At 37.9% G+C, this 23,046-nt stretch overlaps 1 protein-coding gene across 5 annotated transcripts in view; it reads left to right on the top strand.

The window, feature by feature from the left end:
- Positions 1-23,046, top strand: part of NIPAL2 (NIPA like domain containing 2) — a 73,023-nt gene that overhangs the window by 28,345 nt on the left and 21,632 nt on the right. For all 5 annotated transcript variants that reach the window (XM_027571323.1, XM_027571314.1, XM_027571287.2 and 2 more), the window contains 2 exons: positions 11,764-11,823; positions 19,544-19,665. In XM_027571323.1, the coding sequence (XP_027427124.1) occupies positions 11,764-11,823; positions 19,544-19,665 (182 nt within the window). The remainder of the gene's footprint in view (positions 1-11,763; positions 11,824-19,543; positions 19,666-23,046) is intronic.

Genomic DNA, 23,046 nt, shown 5'->3' with positions numbered 1-23,046 from the left:
CACACAGCAGCCCTGGTCTGTGCCACCTGCTCAAACACACACAGCAGCCCTGGTCTGTGCCACCTGCTCAAACACACACAGCAGCCCTGGTCTGTGCCACCTGCTCAAACACACACAGCAGCCCTGGTCTGTGCCACCTGCTCAAACACACACAGCAGCCCTGGTCCTATATTTCCCCTCCATCGACTTTCATCATTTTCACAATGACCTGCTTAATGTCTTTCCTCACCACTTAACTGAGACCCAAGAGACGTGACTGTGTATGTCTGGTTGCTTCCCATCTTCTTTCTCCAGGAAAGCAGAGTGCAGGGAAATCATACAACACAGCCTTGTAGACCTGGTTTGAATTTGAATTTTGATAAAATGAGGATAGGATGTTCTGTTCTAGGGTGTTAGAAGACGAAAACACTTGCTTAAAAGCATAATAGTGAAGCGTTTCATTGCAAGGAACTCATGGAAATTCACTTGTGTACATACTTAAAAGTTTATAAGTTTGGCCTTCAGGGGTTAAGTTAGATTATTTGTGCATCTACAAAGTGCAGCCTTACATTTAACATTTTCCTTTTTCTGCTCCTCCTCCTGCCATATCTGTGCTATCCCTAAGCATCGAGAGATGGTTAAAAAGCATGCAGCCATCAACAATCAAAAGAATTGAAGTCACATGGAATTAAGGAGATTCATGGGAGATCTCAGTCAGTATAAAATTAATTTTTCTAGGGGTGACAAGGGAGATTGTTGCAGGGACAGGGAGGGTGGGAGAAACAGAACATAATGAAAGCACCAATGATATTTTTCAGTTCTATACCCCTGAGTGTATTGATTTAAAGTAATTAGAAGAGAGTTCACAGAATATATCACCCTTTTCCAAGTTAAAATCAGGCAGTACTTTAGAAATAAAGGTAAGGAACAAGTATTGAGTGAGCATCCACTATGTCAGGTAATGTATGAGGCACATAAACTTGCTATTTTACTTCATTATTGCCCAGATGAATAGAAGTGGATAATGAATAGATTAAACTTGAGGTGAATTACATGAGATCAAACACTTGGAATTTTACATGGACTGATAGAATCAATAGCAGCAAGATCTCCTTCGTCCTGGAATAATTTCCTAAGAGAAGTAGTCACCGTGTGACTGGGCTAATTCAGATGACAGCTGGAGAGCCAACTGCACTGAGAAAATGAGGAGAGAATGAGACATATGACCGATAAGTCTTTTCCATCTCCGATTTTTCCCTAACATGCTGGCTTCGGCTCAAATGGAAATTCATGATGTGGAATATATGTTGTCTCGTGTATTTCTCTTGTGCTGTAACGGAGCTGTGAGCTGAAGTGTGTCTGTAATCCATTAGGCGATGGTCATAGTGTAGCCAGAAAGCCCTAGTGAGGCCTTTTGGAACTCTAAAGAAGTCATCTCAAGCAGAAACTTTGGTCTCCAAGATTTTTATTAGAAACAAATGAAAGGAAACATAAACAGACCAATAAGCAAGTGACCTGTAGCATTTCACGAACCTAGATGCTGCGAATTCTCCCAGTCCTTCGGAGCCCCGAGCTTAGTGCCAGGCTGGATGAGATCACTGGAGCTCCAGACCACATGGGCTGCCTGTGGGCGCTTCACATAGGCATTTATTTTAATGTTGGAAATATGCAGAAAATCTCCCCTTTTTTGGTGGCTTCCTGGGTTGTCTGCTTTAGCAGATTTGTCCCCAAACCAGCCTAAATAAAATGTGCAGGATAAAACTCTGAAGTTCTCATTTTATGTCTGCTCATGCACTCACCTGAAAGCATTCCTAAAACCTAAAAAGCTCTATTCGAAAGGTCATTTCCACTCATCCTGATTTTTTGAGAACGCCACGAAGTTTTTCTAGAGAAATTGCTCCTGATGAAGTAATGTGCTATTATATAAATTAATAATACAGAGTTAATCTTCTCAATGATAGAGTTTTTACTTTTTTGGAGTCTTTTCAAGTTTAATCACTAATGTGTGTCAAGAAAAATGTAGATAAGAAAGAATGATTATTCTTAATCCAGGTGAATTTCCTTATTTGAAATTATACAAATTACCTATGAACAGTTTCTGCAGTATCTTCAATAAATGACAATAGCAATTTTTTTATTAACATGAATTACTTGACACTTTTATTCCGGCCAATATGGCAGGACAACCTTTTTTCTCTACAAAGAAACATTTTTCAAACTGTCACATCCTCAGATTTTCAAATCCTAACTCCATGGAGTACGCTGTAATTGACATATGTTCCCCCTAAAATTCTACAACTAAGAGGGAATGATAATTTTGGGGTAGTCAGTACTTCCATACAATTACAGTTGATTAAGCCTGGGAGCACGCTCAACATGTCCACATGTTTGAAGCTTGATTGTGAGTGACGGGGAAGTGCTTTCATGGTTTGCTTTTTAGCAGTGCAATAAAGTTGCCATTATAAGTGGTCAGAAACCACAAGCCAGATATTTACATGTGAGGATCTGTTTGTAGCATTATTATATAAATATGTTCTTTTCATGTCATGGGCTATTTTTTATAAAACGGTTTCCTTTACTACTTTGTCTTCTACTTTCCTATAGTATAAAAATATACCCTGGTTTCTCTTCAGATCATAGGGGTTAAACAATAAATTGGATGACACTGAATGAAAATTGATGAAATTTTCACTGCAGGCTAGATGAGATTCCAAAAACTGGTGTCCTGTAGGTCAGATCTGACCTTTGCTGTGTTTTGTTTGGCTTAATGCTTTGAAAGAATATAAACTAATTTCCCATGTTTTAAAAATTGGGCCATGACACAGAAAAAGTGGTTTGCCTTAAAGAATCAGATATGGTAGTCCTGGACTTGCATTTGGCTAGGGCTGAATTATAGCTGCCACCTTTCACTGATCTTGTATATTCTAGGTCACCATGGCCCCCCTGGTCCTCATAGCTACAGCAACCAACCCTCATCACATCAATCCACTACCCATAGGCCATCACCCTTCATTGCCCAAGCCCACCACCTTCATTATTTTATTTTGCCCTCTGTAGAGGATTGCCTAATTGGCCTCATTGGCATTTGAATTTGTAACCCATGGACCAAAGGTTTTTTTGTTTTGTTTTGTTTTTTACAACTGAATCAGATAAGAATATTGTATACATAATCATAGTTGAGTAAAGTATACTTGTTTTAATTTTGGGTTACGTTTGCCTTTTAAGAAGTGGTCACAATTGCATGAAAAAGAATAAAATACCTAGGAGTAAATTTAACCAAAGAGGTAAGAGACCTGTACACTGAAAACTGTGAGACATAAATGGAAGAAGACACAAATAAATGGAAAGATAGTCTGTGCTCAAGGATTGGAAGAATTCATATTGTTAAAATGTCCATACTACCCAAAGCAATTTATAGGTTCACTGCAGTCCCTATTAAAATTCCAGTGGCATTCTTCACAGAGCTGGAAAAGACAATTCTAAAATTTGTATGGAACCACAAAAGACTCCAAATAGCCAAAGGCATCTTAAGAAAGAAGAACAAAACTGGAGGCATCATGCTCCCTGGTTTTGAACCATATTACAAAGCTGTAGTAATCAAGACTATATCGTATTGTTATAAAAATAGACACAGATCAATGGGCCAAAATAGAAAGCCCAGAAATACACCCAGCCATATATGTTTAATTAATTTACTGCAAAGGAACCAAGAGTATACATTGGAGAAAGGTCAGTCTCTTCAACAAATGGTGTTGGGAAAACTGCACAGCCACATGCAAAAGAATGAAACTGGCCCACTGTTTTACACCACACACAAAAATTAACTAAATGGGTTAAAGACTTGAATATAAGACCTGAAACCATGAAACTCCTAGAAGAAAATGTAGGCAGTAAGCACCTTGACACTGGTCTTGGCAATGAATTTTTTGGATTTGACACCAAAAGCAAAGGCAACAAAAGCAAAAATGAACAAGTGGGACTACCTCAAACTAAAAAGCTTCTGCACAGCAAAGGAAACCATCAGCAAAATGAAAATGCAAGCTACTAAAAGGGAGAAAACGCTTGCAAACTGTATATCTAATGAGGCGTTAGCATCCAAAATATATAAAAAACTCACACAACTCAATAGCAAAAACAACAAATGACCCACTTTTAAAAGGGGCCCATGATCTGAATACACTTTTCTTAAAGAAGACATACAGATTGCCAACAACTACATAAAAAGATGTTTGAAATCACTAATCAATAGGGGATTGAAATCAAAACCACAATGTGATATCACCTTATATCTGTTAGAATGGCTGTTATCAAAGATAAGAAGTAACAAGTGTTGGCGAGGGTGTGGAAAAAAAGGGACCTTTGTGCACTACTGGTGCACCCACTTCAGAAAACAATATTGAGATCCCTCAAAACTTAAAAATGGAATTACCATATTATACAGCAACTCCACTTCTGGGTATTTATCCAAAGAAACAAAAACGGTGACTGTAAAAGATAGATATGCATCCCCATGTTCATTGCAGCATTATTTACAATAGGCAAGATACAGAAACAACCCACCCAACACCCAAGTGTCTATCAGTGGATTAATAAAGAAAAATGAGGTATGCATACACAATGGAATATTATCCAGGCATCAGAAATGATGAATACCCACCATTTGCATCAACATGGATGGAATTGGAGGAGATTATGTTAAGTGAAGTAAGTCAAGCTGAGGAAGACAATTATCATATGGTTTCACTCATATGTGAAACATAAGCAATAGCACAGAGGACCACAGGGGAAGGGAAGGAAATCCAAAGGGGGAGAAATCAGAGAGGGAGATGAACCATGAGGGACTGTGGACCCTGAGAAACAATTTGGGGGTTTCAGAGGGTAGGAGGGTGGGGAGAGGGGGTAACAGGGTGATGGGTATTGAGGAGGGCACATGCTGTGATGAGCACTGAGTGTTATACTTAACTAAGTTATACTTAATGAATCATTGAACACTACATCAAAAACTAATTATGTACTATACAGTGGCTAACTGAACATAAAAAAAAGAAAAATGAGGTATACATACACAATGGAATATTATTCAACCATAAAAAAGAATGAAATCTTATCATTTGTGACAACATGGATGGACCTTGAGGGCATTCTGCTAAGTGAAATAAGTCAGAGAAAGACTAATACCATTTTATCTCACTTCTATGTGAAATCTAAAAACCAAGCTTATATATACAGAGAACAGATTGGTGGTTGCCAGAGGCAGAGAGAGAGGGGGTGGGTGAAATGGGTGAAGGGAGTTAAAAGGTACAAACTTCCAGTCATAAGATAAATAAGTCATGGGATGTAATGTACACCAGGGCAACTATAGCTAATAATACTGTATTGCGTATTTAAAAGTTACTAAGAAAAAAATATTCTGTAACTATATATGGTGACTGAGGTTAACTGGACTTAATGTGGTGATCATTTTGCAATATATACAAATATCGACAGATGTAATGCAATCCCTATCAAAATACCAACATTTTTCATAGGACTAGAACAAATTATCCCAACATTTGTATGGAACCACAAAAGAACCTGAATAACAAAGCAGTCTTGAGAGAGAAGGACAAAGCTGGAGGGATCACAGTCCTAAATTTCAAGATACACTACAAAGCTGTAGTCATCAAAACAGTATGGCACCGGCACAAAAATAGACCCATAAATCAATGGAACAGAATAGAGAGTCCAGAAATAAACCCATGTTTATATGGAAAAGGAGGCAAGAATATACAGTGGGGAAAAGACAGTCTTTTCAACAAATGGTTCTGGGAAGACTGAACAGCTGCATGCAAGAGAAGGAAATTGGACCACTTTCTGACACCACACACAAAAGTAAACTCAAAATGGATTAAAGACCCTAAGTGTGAAACCTGAAACCATAAAAATCCTACAAGAAAACATAGGCAGTAATTTCTCTGACATCAGCTGTAGAAAAATTTTTCTAGTTATGTCTCCTAAGGCAAGAGAAACAAAAGCAAAAATAAACTGTTGGGGCTACATCAAAAAAAAAGAAGAAAGAAAAGCTTTTGCACAGTGAAAGAAACCATCAACAAAACAAAAAGGCAACCTACTGAATGGGAGAAGATTACTTGCAAATGATATAACCAATAAGGGGTTAATATCCAAAATATATAAAGAACTTCTACAACTCAACACCAAAAAACTCAAACAATCCAATTAAAAAATGGGCAGAGGACATGAATAGACATTTTTCCAAAGAAGACATACAGATGGCCAACAGACATGAAAAGATGCTCAGTATTTTTAGGGATACTTAAGGGAATCCCCACAAGTAGAATCTAAAAACACAAAATGAATAAACAAAGAAAAAACAGAATCAGGCCTATAAATACAGAGAACAAACTGATGGTTGCCAGAGGGGAGGGGGATGAGGTTGGGCAAAATGGGTGAAGAAGAGTGGGAGACACAGGCTTCCAGTTATGAAATGAATAAGACATGAGAATAAAAGGCACAGCATAAGGAATATAGTGCTTATTGTAATAATGATGTAAAAGGACAGATGGTAGCTACACTTGTGGTGAACATAACAATGTATAAACCTGTCAAATCACTGAGTTGTACACCTAAACTAACGTAAGATTGTGTGTCAACTATATTCAAATAAAAAATTAAATTTTAAAAGAGTACACTAATCTTGATGAGCCCTGAGAAATGTATAGAATTGTTGAATCATTACATTGTATCCCTGAAACTAATATAACACTGTATGTAGTTATACTTCAATTAAAAAATAAATAAAAACAAAAACAAAAAACCCTGGGTGCCTGGGTGGCTCAGTTGGTTAAACATCTGCCTTCCGCTCAGGTCATGATCCTGGGGTCCTATGATCAAGTCCTGCATTGGGTTCCCTGAGCAGCCGGGAGTCTGCTTCTCCCTCTGCCTCTCCCCCTCCCCCACTCATGTGTATGCTCTCTCTCTCAAATAAATAAAATCTTTAAAAAAAAAAAAGAAAAGGAAAAAAGGAAAAAAAAATCCAAATACAAATATCAAATCATTATGTTGTACACCTGAAACTAATATAATGTGGTATGTCAATTATACCTCAAGTTTTAAAAAAGATCTTAAAAATTAAGTTGTCATAAAGGGTAAAAAATGAGAAGTAGTAAATAAATGTGAACAAAATGTTTTAAAATTGCCATAGTATAACACATTAAATAATAACTGAACTCTTCTGTACTGTTAAACCTTTAGTAAAAAGAGAGTTTAAGTTAAAAGTGCACATATAAATGTAAAAACAGAATCCTCAGTTATCTATTCTACAGACACAGAGATCTAAACTCACCTGTAAAAATCTACCCTTGAGTTTGATTGTTAACATAGAAAAATGTGATGCTTAACTTCTGATTTATTAATCCCTGTGGTGGCTATTACAGAAGAAACCCAAATTAAATTTGTATGATCTTCCTGAATTCTTATGCACCAGATTAATTCACAGTTGTCTTTTTCTTTCACTCATGGCCTGCTATGGATCTTAGAGCATCAACTCTTGACCACATTAAGCGAAATAACTCTTCCATAATAACAGCCAGTCCTTGGACCAAGTCTGAGATGTAAGAGAGGAGGCAAAGAAAGGACAAACGTGGGGTTCATTTCAGGGAAATTTACAAAGCTCAACACCAGGTCACATACCTACTGCTAGAACTGGCACCCTCCCCCACATCTAGACTTGGTTCAGCTGACGCCACGAGAATCTTGCTTGGCCTTTATCTGTTTTCATCTGGAAGCCAGAATCAGAAATCCTACATGTAAGTTTCTCTATGTCAACCTTGACCGGAAAGGATCTCCATTCTGATTGCTAATCTGAATGACCCCTAATGGCCAAAAATAGAATAGTTGACTCACCCGTAATAATTGTTGTTGAGAGTCTTCCTGACAATGAAGCATTAGAACTTTAAGGCCTAGTGAATACCTTAATAAACTGCCTCATGGGAATTTCATTTTGCACCAGAGAAAGTACTAGAAGCTTTTTTATTTTTTCCCCTTACAGAAAATATTCCTACTATCTTTTTTTCCCCACCATGACTTCTACATAACCACTGTTTAGATTTCGGTCCTATTATCTTTCATATGCTACCTCTCACCTTTTCTTTTTTAATGCATTATGTGCATTGTGGTTCAGTGTCCAGCTCTGGAGTCCTTGTGTGACACGGTGTAATGAATTTAACCCCAGCGTCCACAAGTACCCTCTGTGTAGACCCATGTTTGCGAGCCCTCTGTTTCGTTCTGTGTCCATATGAAGGCCAGAATGGAAAAGGGTTCTCAAACCTCTGCCCAAATATGCCCCCAGTCAAAAATCTACACGAAACTTTGAGTGCTGAAGTTAACGCTCAGTAGTAAGTAGAGTTTAATCATACCTAGCACATTAAATCTATTTAATTTACAACTGTGTTCTGTTTTAATGCTTTTTAAGCTATTGATCTTGAAATGCTCGATTTCTGAATATTAAATTTTACTATAGGAGTAAAAGCATAGTAGTTCTTTCCTCTTCCCAGGTGTTTATTAGGCAATGGTGGTTGTTACAGTAATGACTAGACAGGGTTGAGCTTGACAAATCTCTGATTGCAAATGTATATGGGGCACTTCAGTTTATTTATTTTTTCTCATTTTAAAAAAGTTACTGCTCTACTTAGAAGTCATGTTGTGAGTTGTTGCTCAGATACTGTCTTTGCTCAGCACAGCTCTCATTTTAACCATATTTTGAAAGATAAATGAATAATGAGTGTTTCTTAACAGAATGTCCTTTTTTATTACTAGCTTTGCTAGATAAATAAAACTAAAAACTTATTCTCTTATCTAACAATTTTGTAGAAACTCTCACGTTCTCTTAGAAGAAACAAAAAAAAATGAGTATGGAAGTGCATTAGACAGAAGTTCTTTCAGAGAGTGAAAGTAGCATATTTATGTTCATAAAACACTGGTAACTATTTTATGGCAATCAATATAATTTGATGCATATACTATATTTCAAGTTTATTGTTACCAATCATGTCCCTTTCTCTTTTAGCAATGAAATTGTCACCTATAGAACATTTCCCCCATCCCTTCTAAAAGTGAAATTATTTATGAAACTGGTTCAGCAACAAGAAGAGAAGGAGAGCAATGCCTTCCTCCTTTCAAGGGAGGCAATGGAGTGTAGTATACCTGAAAGAGCTCTGGACTGGGGTTAAGGAAATGTGGGCTTTGGTTCCAATTCCACTGTAATATAAATGTTTGTTAAATGAATGGATCAATGAATGAACAAACAACTTCTCTGGACCTCCCTCCCAGATATGAAGTTTAGGACCTGGAGTACATTGTCTTTGTATCTCCTACCAGCTCTAAGATGTCCCCATTCCATGTAAGCAGTGTCTCCCTTCTTCCTGGACTCCTTTGCTGTGAAATAGTCCTCTCAAGGATTGTTATAATGGAATGCATTTGGTATATGTTAGTAGTGATACTTCACCTCTTTCTTATCGATCTACCTCTCTCCATTTGGAAACATTCCTTATGTAATTACACAGGAAGTCAGTGATGGGATGGGAATGGGGTCTTGGTTTTTATACCTTTCCTAATTCTCTAACATATGAAATTAGTTTCCCTGAATTGTTTTGGTTCAAGTATGAAATGGAAAATTTTCAGACATTTTTACACCTGTCCCAAACTCAGTTCTTAACGTAATGGGCCATGCATCTGTACAGAAAACATTGCTTTAGTGTTTTAAAGCCACACCACCCAATTAAATTCACGGTTGGTGGACATTTTCCATGCTCTGTTTATTCCGTGTAAAATGTCCATTTGGATAAATTACCTGCCCAGGAGAAGTTTGCAGGGACATAGCTCAGCTTGAATAAAAGAGAGCCAGGTTGAGAAAAAGATGGAGAAAACATAAGAGAATCCCATCTTATCTTGAATGAGGGTTTCTGCTATGGATTTATTTTTGTTTTAAATCAATTGCCAGAATAACAGATATAGTTATATTCAAATTTAACTGATTTAATGAATTATTATATAGACTCATGAAAATTTTTATCTAAGAAGAATTTTAAATGACATGGCAAGTTTAATAATATGGTAACTAAGGAAACTGAAAAAAAAGCATTTGCATTACAGTTTTATCTCAGCTAAGGTAAAATACACACGCCAACATATTAACTGCAGTTTTTTCTAGGTGATGAGTTATTTTTATGATGACTTTCTTTTGTATATTTTTACTTTAAAAAATAAACGTAAAAACCTAGAATAGGTTTTTAACAGAATAAATTCTGTTAAAAATTTAAAATACAGGGACACCTGGGTGACTCAGTCGGTTAAGCGTCCGACTCTTGATTTTGGTTCAGGTCATGATCTCAGGGTTGTGAGATAAGCCCCACATCCGGCTCTGTGCTGGGTATGGAGCCTGCTTAAGATTCTCTCTCCCTCTCCCTTTGCCCCTTCCCCGCTCTTAAAAAATTTAAATACAAATTATGTTATGTACTATTTTGTATTATTGCAAGTTTGGATTTCCCTGTGCCTCTACTCATAGAGGAATGGCTCCATAAGAGGAACAACTCAAAGAGAGTCAACGTATCCTACATGAACTGAGACCATAGTAGCAGGTCATGGCTTACTTAGAGGTTGAGGGTTCAGTAGCATCAGTCATGGGAAAGAGGATCTTACACCATGAGGGCCAGCAAATGCAGGGCAGAGATCCCACAAACTCTTATTTATGTGCTAGGTAACCCCGGGAGATCTTAGAAGAATAAGACCTATCTCTCCGAATCAAAGGAACCGATAGTCTTTGAGAGGAGACAGGCAAATAAATCTTCAGTGTAACAAGAAAGCTATATTAGAGGGGGTAATTACACAAAAGGGTGGTTTGGTCAGCGGGTCTAGGGGAATCCAGAGGTGATCCTTGAGTTCAGAGTTGGTCACAAGAATGGAGGCAGAGTTGCAAAGGGAATAGCCCAAATAAGAGTCCTTAAGAATGAAACTAGATGGTGGTTCTGGGAATTCTGATTATTCGAGTAAGGGAGTAAGGATGGGCATGGAATATGAAAGAGATCAAGAACAGATGTGGGGAGCAGCAGGAGCCTGAGGTCTAAGCCTGAGGTGAAGCTGGGCTGAGCAGCGCAGTGACAGTGGACTGGAGGGGCTGGGCAGGACAGATGGTGAAACTCAGACCCGGCAGACCCGGGATCCTATTGGATGTATAGTGTGAAGGAGAGTGGGGACGGCAGCAGTCCGAGGATTCTGGGGCTCCTTAGAGGTGTCATTAGAATAGGAATTTTAGGAGGAGATGAAGGCAAATAATGAGTTTCGGTTTGGGACATATTTAAAGTTAAAACTTCCTTCCTTCCATTCTTTCTTTCCATCCCTTCTTGCTCTTTCTGCCTCCCTCCCTCCCTGCCCTTCTTCCTTCCTCCCTCTCTCCCTCCCTCCCTCTCTCTCATTCTCTTTCTTTCTATTTATTCATTTAGTTATTTAGTAAGCTTTTATTATGCCCTTTGCTGTCCGCAGGGCACTATCCCAGCCAATGTCCTCGGTCCATTGTAAACCAGGCCAGTTTCTATGTATCCTCAACCGTGGCGGGGGTGGGGGGGGAATTGTTTTCACAGCCACAACTACTGGGTGTGAAACTATGTCCTTTAAAGCTACAGGACATAGCTAGTCCAGGTATAAGACACAAGTGCTTAACTCCTTTCAAATGGCACCGCATAATATATGTTTTTATATTGGAAACACCACTAATGGCCATTTTCTTTCTAGGTAGTGCCATTATTTCTGTTATGTTTCTGAAAGAAAACTTAAGAGCTTCAGATTTACTAGGTAAGTCATTGGTTAATTCATGTAATTGTAGCACTTCTTGATCAGGAAATAAATAATAGTATTCATAAAAAAATATGTGCATTAAAAACTGGGAACAAATTACTGAAATGGATAAATCTCATTTGGAGATGGATAGTATTCTTTCTTGGAGCTGCCTTCTGCTCTTTCATGTGAAATGCTTCAATTTTCACTGTGCCCACTGCTCATGCTATTGGCCACAGTGAATTATTACTTTACACTATTATTATGAATATTATGAATTTTCATGAGCATAATAAAATCCAAGAAAACATCTGTGTTACCTAATAGAGTATTCCACTTCAAAGGATGTGTTTGTTAGATTGTTACATGAAAGTACTGCATAAAAATGAAAACCACACAAAAATTAGATGCACCAATTAACTACCTAATTTGTATTTAGCTCTTTCCAAAAGTAACATGGAACGTTCCCCTTCAAATTTTTATTTAGAAATACAGCTATTAGTGGAAAGTAACAGTAGCCTTCCTGGCTGTAAGAAAGATTGCTATTGTATAGCAAAGCCATCCTGTATTGATTGTATCTTCTACCTCTTATTGGAAGTATCACTTGCGAGAAGAATTCTGGAACTTCATATTTTCTTCCTTGACAAAATCCTCTCTGAATTGCTGCTGACATATGATAACAAATATGATACTTTAGGGGCTTTAAATAAAGCAATGTCTACTCCCTTCCAAGGAGATCAGATTTTTTTAAAAAATTTGAGCTTTAAATGTGACACCAGTATTGGTATGTTGAGCATTTGTTTTCCCTGATTGTGTTTCCCTTGAGCCTAGTGTCTTGAACGTGTTTTCACTTTTTCTTTTTCCTCCTTGGTTTGATTCTGCAAGTAGAGTTTTTAGTTGACATCATCAGATTTGTCATGGTTGCAGTGTTTTTCCAAATGGACTTCATATGTGCATTGTATCTTTTCAAATATATTATTTTTCTATACCCCTTTTTAAATATATCATGGTTTATGGAATCATTTGGGGAAGATGCATGGAATCAGAAATAAGAATGAACATTTGCCTGAGTTTTACAAATTAAAAAAATTAGGTCCTGTATTATTTTTCTCATTTATCAAGTGTCTTAAGGAAACTCTAAATCATTTTAGTGAACATATGCCATCTTTTGTAGTTAATGGTCGATTAAGGTTTAAATTAATCTAAGGTATTTAATGAGGTAATACAGGTGGATATGTAGGGAGACTTGCTAATTATTATGAACATTGGCGATCAGAAGATGATTAATATGGAATCTCTGTCCTCAAATAATACAGTCGATGATAAAATACATACATTAATAAGTTTTTTTAAAGTGGAAAATAATATGTGTCCTAATGCCTTGAGACTTTAGTTTAGAACAGGGTTTCTCAACCTCAGCACTGCTAACATTTTAGGCTGGAGAATTCTTCATTGCAGGGGGCTGTCCTGCGCATTGCAGGATGTTTAGCAGCATCCCTCCTGGCCTTTACCCATCAGATGCCAGTAGCACTGCATGCCCTAGTTATGGCAACCAAAAATGACTTCACATATTGCCAAATGTCCCCTGAGGGACAAAATCACCCCCAACTGAGAACCACTGGTGTGGAATAAATAGAGGTTACTCTAGCTGAGAAGCTCAGAGAGGATTTTTTATAGCGGTAATGTTTCATTCAGTTCTGATGGCCGGATAGGACAGGCATGGGCCATTTCCAAGCATTTGGAGGATGATGTACAGAGGGATTAAAACGAGAAGTAGTAACAAAGGTACAAAAAGGCAGGGTAAGTTTCTCTTTAATACTGCAAACACTGCTGCCAGTAGGATTAGGAAAAAAATAAAGTCACAACTATGGAAAAGGAAGAAATAGAAATATCAGTGTGTGCAGATGATTTGATTATATACTTGCAAATCCCAAGATCAACAAAATATTACTAAAACCAGTAAACTAGCTCAACTCAAAGGATATAAATTAAACTCACTTTCATAGTTTCAAATCTGAATTCCACTTTTTCTGTCAACTATGTGGCCAACGTAATATTACTTAACTTCCCTAAGCCTCAGTTTGTTGACAAATATAGAATACTGTTCTGAGGATCAAATTGCATAATTCGTTTAAGCATGTTGAGAAAGGTAAAGCCCTGTTAATATAATTGTCATCATTTCTGTGATCAACTTCATTCCTGAGAGGTAATACTAAAAATGTAATACAGGGAATAAGAAACATGCACACATATACACACATACCAAAAAATGATAATAATAAAAAATTAAACCTCTATTAGCTCTTTGATTCTTTGCTAATTTCTCTTATTTTAAGAACAGCTAACATTTATTAAATATTTCCTCTTTCTAGGTACCATTAGTGTTTTACATGAACTATCTCATTTAAATGTAGGAGCAACCTATTTACAGAGCTGATAGTTAGAGAGGTTAACTAACTTGCCCAAGGTCCTGTAACCAGTGAGTGGTAGACCAGTATTCTAATAGTGGCAGCCAGTGAATGGTAGACCAGTATTCTAATAGTGGCAGCCGGTGAATGGTAGACCAGTATTCTAATAGTGGCAGCCGGTGAATGGTAGACCAGTATTCTAATAGTGGCAGCCTGATACAACCAGGTGAGTCTCTAGTGACAGAGAGCTGTGTGACCTTTCAAAGTAACTTAATCTCCTTAAGCCTCATTTTCCTCACATTTTAAATGAAGATAATATTACCTTCCTTGTAGGATTAAATGAGTTCACAGAGGCAGAACTTTTAGCACACGGCCTGTCACATAATAAGCACTCGATGTTAGCTATTATCATTACTGCTCCTACCCCCACCCCCACCCCTATGTGTACTCCAGTGGTTCCTCAGAGGAAACCTCAATTAGGATATTTTTGCAAACTTTAACGTTTTCTACAACTCTAGTTGGGTATTTTTGCCTTCCTAATTTAATGCTTTTTGAGTAGGGCTATATAACTGATGTCACATTTGTTTCATACTATAGTTAAAAGTGATCAGTTTTTTTTTTTGACCAGCCAATGCAATTCTTTATTCTTTTTTTTTATTTTTTATTGTTATGTTAATAACCATACATTACATCATTTGTTTTTGATGTAGTGATCCATGATTCATTGTTTGTGTATAACCCCCAGTGCTCCATGCAGTACGTGCCCTCTTTAATACCCATCACCAGGCGAACCCATCCTCCCACCCCCCTCCCCTCTAGAACCCTCAGTTTGTTTTTCACAGTGCATCATCTCTCGTGTAGGAAGAAGAAACAACAGAGCCACCTATTCCATACCCGTGACTCCAACAGCAATGTCACAACATTATCATGACCTGAAATGCAATAACCCACTTCATACTTGGGAAGAAGGATTTCTCCCCAAACTCACTCAGTAATGTGTTAAGTCACATGTATTTTCTTTGGGTCTGTATTGCCATTGCCTTGAGAAAATTGTGTTTTTTCTGTTGAGAGCTAAAAATGCAGGTTTTTTTCTTTACAGGGACTAAAACCAAACATGGAAAAGAGCAGTTAATGGCTTAAAAAAAAAAAGATTAACATATAAGCATGCTAAAAATTAAATTGTCAAAATATGCAAAAGAAAATCATTTATTTTTCCCTGCTTCAAGCAAATGAAAGTTTGTTTTTCATGATGGAACAAATGAAGATTTTTGGGCCATGTGGAAACAAGCTGAACTAATTTATTGCCAAATGTTGCTCTATGGCTATGAAGCTTTTCACCACTAGCCTCAAAAAAATGACCTCACAAAAGCTATGTCTGAAAGGAATCGCCAACTATTATTAACTCAATGACAGGCTTTGGACTGTGCTCTGATTCTTAGCGGATTAATAACTTTAAATTATTTTAATGATTATTTTTCCTTTAAAAAGCACCAGATTTCTCTCCTCTTCAATCAGCCAAAACCTATATAGTACTTTCCCCTCTCTTCTCCCTTAGTCATCAAAAGTACTAAATCTAATAGGCTGTGAGATCCTAGTTGACTAAAGTCCAGATAGTATCATCATTAAAAAAAAAAACAAAACCACAGACAATTCATCAGTACTCTCCAGAGACCAGTAACTTGATTACTTCAAGTGACCTATAAATGGGTTCCCCAGATAGAATATCAAGAGATTAATAGTGACATGAGGACCATCTCTTTCCTTCCTTCTCCCACACCAAATGGTCAGCTTGGGTGAGGGCCAGTATCGAGAATACTGATCTAGCCAAACAAACCATCATTTCTGGGTGAGAGAACAGATTGGCTCTTTTGGTTTTGGGCCTGCCTCACGCAAAAAGGTGCTTTCATGATAGCACAGGGACAGGACCCATGTGCAGAGAGAGCTGCCAATTTTGGATTAAATTTTAAGCATAACTGAGATAGCTTTTGACTCCTAGTGGTCAGTATCCTGAGGTAGATGTGTCCCAGGCTCTTCTGTCACATCAGGCCTCCAGATGAGCTGTCAAATCTATTCAGCTCCCCAGATTGGCTTCTTGTCCAGCCCAATTCCTGGAGTCTAGCAGGTGTGATAAGTTAGTTTGTACCTAGAGATGAGAAGACTAAGTCACAGGAGAAGTAACACGCTTAAGCTTTTCCAGCCGGCAAATAGCAGTGAAATTTGAATTCTGTGGGGGCAGTTTCAGTGTGGTTTAGACTTTCACGATCCAAGTTTTGACCTGGAATTTAATCACTTCCATGGGCAAAGAGCAGACCAAGGGCGGCTTCCCTTCCTTGAGTATCTTACGCATCCAGATTACTCCCTTGGGCAAATGGACCAGTGGCAGTTAAACTAGCCAATTTTCTAGTGTAGAAATCTGTGTCTTTCTAATGAAAGAATATTTGTGGATCTACCGAAATAAAAGTATCAGGAAATGACATCTAATGCCACTTTTAGAAAAATAAGGAATATAAATACATTTTAAGGAAATATATATAAGGAGCTGCTAATGAGTATCTTCAACACTTCTAAACACTTAGGAAACATGTGCACATGATCCGTAAAAGAGACCGTGAGTCACACAGACAAATACAAATGATACCCAGTAAACAAACATGTAACAGCAGCTAGCTAGAACTACCTTTGTAATTGTCAGAGGAAGCTGAAATTAAAATTATTAAGAAGAAACGATGTGGGACCTACTGAGCTGCCCTAGAGTCATTAACTAGATCCACAATGACATGGGGCTCAAGTGACATGATACATGTGCAGAAGTACTTTGAAAGTATCATTGCAAAATTGTGAGTCATTTTATTTGCTTTCAAGGAGTTTTGAAATGCAGTGAAGATCTACATTTGTAGAAATGGGCACAGTATGCAAATGTGGAAGCAGATGGGAAACAGGGCCCCTGTTGGAAAGTTAAGTTAAATAACACTCCCTCCAGAGAATGGGACATTATGCAGACTTAAAAAGAATGAGCCTGCCCTATATACACTGATGTGAAATGTTCTCCAAGATGTTCTGTTAAATAGAACAAAAACAAGGTACAGAAAAGTGTATATAATACGCTGCCGTTTGTGTAGAAAACTCAGACGCATGTAATCTCTCACACACCTGCATAAAACACCTATGCAAAGGGAAATCGAAGAGTTGGTGGCAGTATTAACTGCCAGGAGGGGAACTCCTGGGCCATAAGGGTGTACGAGAGATTTAACTTTTCACTCACCACCGTTGTGTGCCTTTTGAATTTTTTACATATGCATGTGTTACCCAATCAAAACTAAATTTAAAAATAGAGAAATGTAATGACACTAGATACAGCTAGTGGAGATAAAAAAAAAATTACTGGCAGAGGAACTCAATAAAAATAAGAAATTTGGATTTCACAAAAGAAAGCTGGAAGTCTCTGAGATTTTTAAGTTGTATTCAATGCATTTATTCTACTACACTATACCAAGTTTAGAAGGCTGGTTTTTTTTGTTTAGAAGCCCATCCTCCTAGCAACCTAATACTGAACAATTATAAGATCTTTTTTTCTTTTCCAAAGAAAGGGTGGGGCTGACCAATCATTTTGCCCAGGTTTCTTAGGTACTTGTAATTTTTATTATTTTTCCTTTTATCACAATGCTTAATAATATATATAGTTTTTTTATTTTTAAAATTCTCATTAGAAATCGCTTTTGAAATTTTGTATATAATTTCTGCCTTCACAAAGTATTACAGAGTAAGCTCTTAACATTAGAGGAAGCTTGTTTTATAGCTTCTACAATAGCTCGAATAGCTATCGTCTAGCTTGTGTGAAAAGTCAAATGCTATTTGTTTTCAGAAACAAAAGTTCAAAACCGTAAATCATTTGGTTAAGAGAAACAGGAAATTGGTGTCTTCCAATTGTGAGGTTTTATAGACAAGCCAAATTGCTTCAGGTTAGAGTCAGGGCTGGTTGTAAATTATACACAACAATGCTGCCCTTAGTGATGAAACAAGTTGAATTATGTTTGCTATCTGAAAAATGCTACCTATATCAGTTTTTCTCTGCTGATTATTAATAAATAAGCAGTTTTCGGTGTTATTTGGAATGTCAAGGCCTCCCTTTACTCCCCCTTACATAGCCCCTCTTCCCATACACATTTCTTTCTTTTTTTTTTTTTAAAGATTTTATTTATTTATTTGACAGAGACAGAGACAGCAAGAGCAGGAACACAGGCAGGGCAGCGGGAGTGGGAGAGTGAGAAGCAGGCTTCCTGCCGAGCAGGGAGCCCAATGTGGGACTCGATCCCAGGACCCCGGGATCATGACCTAAGCCGAAGGCAGACGCTTAATGACTGAGCCACCCAGGTGCCCCTCTTTTTTTTTTTTAAAGATTTTATTTATTTATTTGAGAGTGAGAATGAGATAGAGAGAGCGGGGGGGGAGGGTCAGAGGGAGAAGCAGACTCCCCGCTGAGCAGGGAGCCCGATGCAGGACTCGATCCCGGGACTCCAGGATCATGACCTGAGCCGAAGGCAGTCACTTAACCAACTGAGCCACCCAGGTGCCCCTCCTGTACACATTTCTTTTCTCCATTATTTTAAGTACTGTTAAAGGGTGACAGTAACACATTCCTTACCTGTCCTTATAATGTGGATATTTTACTGTTACCCCTAGAATTCTAGATTCTAAATGGGAGTAAATAAATCTTATAGCAAAGTCAGCATTCACCTTTGTTATTTCTGCTAAAAGGACTCCAGTACATGGCAATGATTAAGGTGCTCTTTTACCAGAGTTTCAAAGTGTAAAATCGTGTGTGTGTGTGTGTGTGTGTGTGTGTGTGTGTGTGTGTAAAGGCTTCAAAGATGAATAAGTACAGAGTAGATCATCAGGTCATCATCAGGTGATAGACTTCCCCACTCTCTGGGCTCTGATGGATCTAGATCTATCGTGTACTTACTGGTCCACATAGAAATAAACAGCCAGCTTGGATATGTTTTCATGTGTCCAAATGCATGTGTTCTGATCTTTCCCATCTTTGGGGAAAGGTTTTCTGAAGAGGCAAGGATTCATCTGGAACAACAAAGAAAAATCAGAAGTTATGTCTGACCGCACCCTTTCCCTGGCCCTTATCCCCCCTTTTAAAGATAATGCCATCAAGTGAATGCATTATGCTATCTAGGGATAGTTTGATGAATCACATTTTAATAGGGAGGGACTAAAGGCACTTTTATAAGTAATGCTCATTCTATAGGTAATATTTGAATTGATAAAAAGTCTTAAATATCCCTTTTCAACTTGGTTTGTCTTTTCAATTTTATTTAAAGGTATGACATTGGCATTTGCGGGAACATACTTATTGGTGAACTTTGCCCCAAATAGAAGTCAATCTATCTCTGCAAGAACAGTACAGTATTACTTTGTTGGCTGGCAGTTCCTGATCTATGTGGTAAGAATCTTAAAAATTTTACTTTACCAGAAGTTCTATTATCTAGACCACTGGTACATGCAGATGTTAGAGAATGAATAAAGTCTTTTCTTCTCAGCATTAATATCTCATTAAATTGTAAATATATTTGACCAAGGCCAAAGTATTTGAAACACTAAATCAACAATAGAACACCCCCAGTTTCCTGAGTATCCGATTATAGGGGGTGACTTGTCACTGGAACAATTTCCACAATATTTAATCCAGCAAATTCCAAAGCAACATGTTGTAGGACAACTCAAAGTAAAAAACAAACCCAAAAAACCTCTCTTCCTAGGTCAAAGGAAATGCCTGAAGACACATTTAACTTCATCGGCTTTCATTCGAGATAGATATTTTCTTCAAAAAAGTATTCTTTGAGACCAATGCAGCAGATTGTCTGGGGAGAAGTAGACAGCAGTAGGGTAATACTGGGAGATGTGTAAAAAAAATAAAGAATGGAATGAGCTGATGTAGAAATTTGAAGGCACTATAATTGGGATATTTTATTTGATTCAGTGACTGTATCCAGTGGGTATAGTGAGAATGTGCTGGAGATAGTTGTTATGTAACTTGTTACAGAGTTGGTTTAGGTTGCAGAATCAACATATTCCAGGAAGGGCAGGTGGTAAGAAAACTGGGGTAGAGGACACGAGCGTTTAACCAAGAACTGTATTAGTAAAATAATTGTGGATTCAACAAAAAGAATCAAAGCACCGAAAATCACACATCTTTAGGATTAGAAGTGACTTCAAAAAGCTATTTGGTCTAGTCCTCTGCCACTGTAACAGGTAAACTAGTATGACCCTACTTCATACACCTATTATTCAAAGTGTGACATTGGCATTTGTAGGAACATGTTTTTTGGTGAAATTTGCTCTAAGTGTAACCCAGAATATTTCAGTGGAGACTACATGATCCTACATTATTATCTGACCGTCCTTTGTCTGTGTGACAGGAATTCTGTGTATCTTGCTGTCTCTGATGTAGAATTCTGACCACTGGAACACAAATGCTTATAGGTATTTTCTCTCTGTAGCCTCCCACTATGCTCCTTTCTTACTCAACAAAGATACTTAGGTTTCTCTGCTTTAAAAAAAAAAAAAAAACAACAACAACAAACTCCTCATCCTTACACATCCTTACTCCATCATAAACTGTCCTATTTCCCCTCCATTCCACTCTCTCCTCTACTTTCCCAGCTCCTAGTCACTCCTCACTCATTTTAATCTGGTAGATTCCCCCCGCACCCACGAATTGCCAAGCAGAATTGCTTTTTTGGTCCTGCTTCTTCTTGAACTTTGTGCAGCATTTACTCGTGACCCATCATCTCCTTGAGCCCCTCTCTTCCTGGTTTCCTCATTTTGCTTTCCCTGTTTCTCCTCTTCCTCTCTGACCGTCCATCCCATTCTCTTGGTGGGTACCTCCTTCTCTTGTGCCAACCACTCTTAATCTATTCATGGTACATACTCTTCCACGGTTTTCTAGGGTGATCTCATTGCCAACCCCCATCATCCTATGGGAAGACTTTTAAATCCAGACCTACATCTCTTTCCCAGGCCTCTTCTGAGTTGCAGATCTATGTTCTCATCGGTCCACTTATTATTCATCCCTGCCTGGATGTCTCATAGGTTCCACAAATGTATCATCTCAAAAACTGAACTCAATATCTTCTCCCCTGAACTCTCTTCTTTCTTGTGTTGGAAGGCCCCCCTTCCTCCTGCTCTCCGTCAACCTTTAGGATTGGACTTTCCAGCTCCGATTAGCCTTCCTCAAGCCTGTTGTACTTGGTGCCCCCTCTGCCCCGTTGTAATCCTCCTGCTTATCCACCAGACCCAACCCTTTAACAGATTTCATCAATCAAATCCAAGGCTCTAGAAGGGCTTACCAAGTGTTTCATGGTAGCTCAGACTTGAAGTCTAACCAACGTATTATTATTCTTTGCCTACAGGCAAAACAAATTCTTCATCCAGTAAGAAAAGGTCACACAGTCTGTGACCAGAAAATGAATAGCCCGAGTTGAATCCTTTGGAGATTAAAGTTGCATCAAGACTTAATTTCCTGGAATAAACAGCATTGTTTGATGATGACATATCTTATATTGTTTTAACACCAGAGGAAACATTGAAAAGAACAAAACTATTTTTTATTAAACCTTAAAGTTCCACAAAAAAACACTCTGACTTTACTTGCATTTTGCCACTTTCCAAAGTCAACTCTTAAATTCATTCATTCATTCATTCATTCACTAGTTCATTGAACTGATTAGACACCCAGGGTCTAGAGAAGAATTCCTGTAACAGGGATTTTACTGTCCTGGGGGAGGCCCGTATTCCTATAAAATAAGGAAGGTATATTTGAAAGTAAATGTCACCCAAAAATGTAACTTATTTCAGGTATTTATCAGATAGTATAAAATAAATCTTTAATAAAGTCACATTTGAATAACACTATTGGCTGTAGACTCTAAAGGGAATTATCTACATTATCTTAGTTTGGAATTTAAAGATATCAATTATATGCTAAGATCTTGAGCTGAAGTTTGGTTTAAATCTGTTAAGCATGAAAGTAATTAATATTTAATCCTTGGAGGTGGCAGTTTCTGTGCTTTTTCTGCCAACCATGACTGCAAAGATCATAATTACAGCCATTAAGACTATTCTTTGAAGAATCATTCATCTAGCTGTTCTTGGATTACACCAAAGATAAATGCAGTACCTGAAGTGCTTTTCAGGACTGATCAAATAACTAATACAATGAATAAAAATATTTTAGAGTCTGAATAAGTTTCACATTTCTCAAAAGGGGATTGTAAAATCGTATCCCAGGAAGCTGATAGCATCTCCTTGTCTTGTGGGTTTACCTGTACCAGGTGGATGTCCAAGTTATCCTTAAGGCTTACACAAGGTGGAGGCCTCAGAAACAAGGCCCAGGAGCCTGTCCCCTGAGCTGGTTCTCTTTTTGGTAGGAAGAGGATTTGAGAAGCCTGGTATCAACTGGCCAGTGAAGAATGACGTGTCCTTTGCTCACCCACTAAAACAGCCTTTCCCAATTCTATTCACAAAAAAACAAGTGCATTTTCAAGGTTAAACTTGCAAGGAAAGCTCCTGCATAACATGGCCCTCTCTGAGAAATTCATCTCTGTTAGCATGTTCAAAGCCAGAGGTCCTTTAGGAAGGAAACAGGCTTGCCGACCATGGGGTCCTATTCTCGAAGGACCTTTGGTTGAATAACACCTATCAATGCAGTCCACAGAGCCCGTGTGAGGAAATTCGGCTCTGAGCCTCAATTACTTCATGTTCTTTGGCAGGCTTGGTTGTGGCCGTTTTGCCCACCCAGACTTTCCAACAGAGCATTCGCACG

Source organism: Zalophus californianus, chromosome 4, assembly GCF_009762305.2.
Source record: "Zalophus californianus isolate mZalCal1 chromosome 4, mZalCal1.pri.v2, whole genome shotgun sequence".
NCBI classification, from domain to species: domain Eukaryota; kingdom Metazoa; phylum Chordata; class Mammalia; order Carnivora; family Otariidae; genus Zalophus; species Zalophus californianus.
Note: the sequence above shows the minus strand (reverse complement) of the source record. Positions and strands in the feature narration are given on the sequence as shown.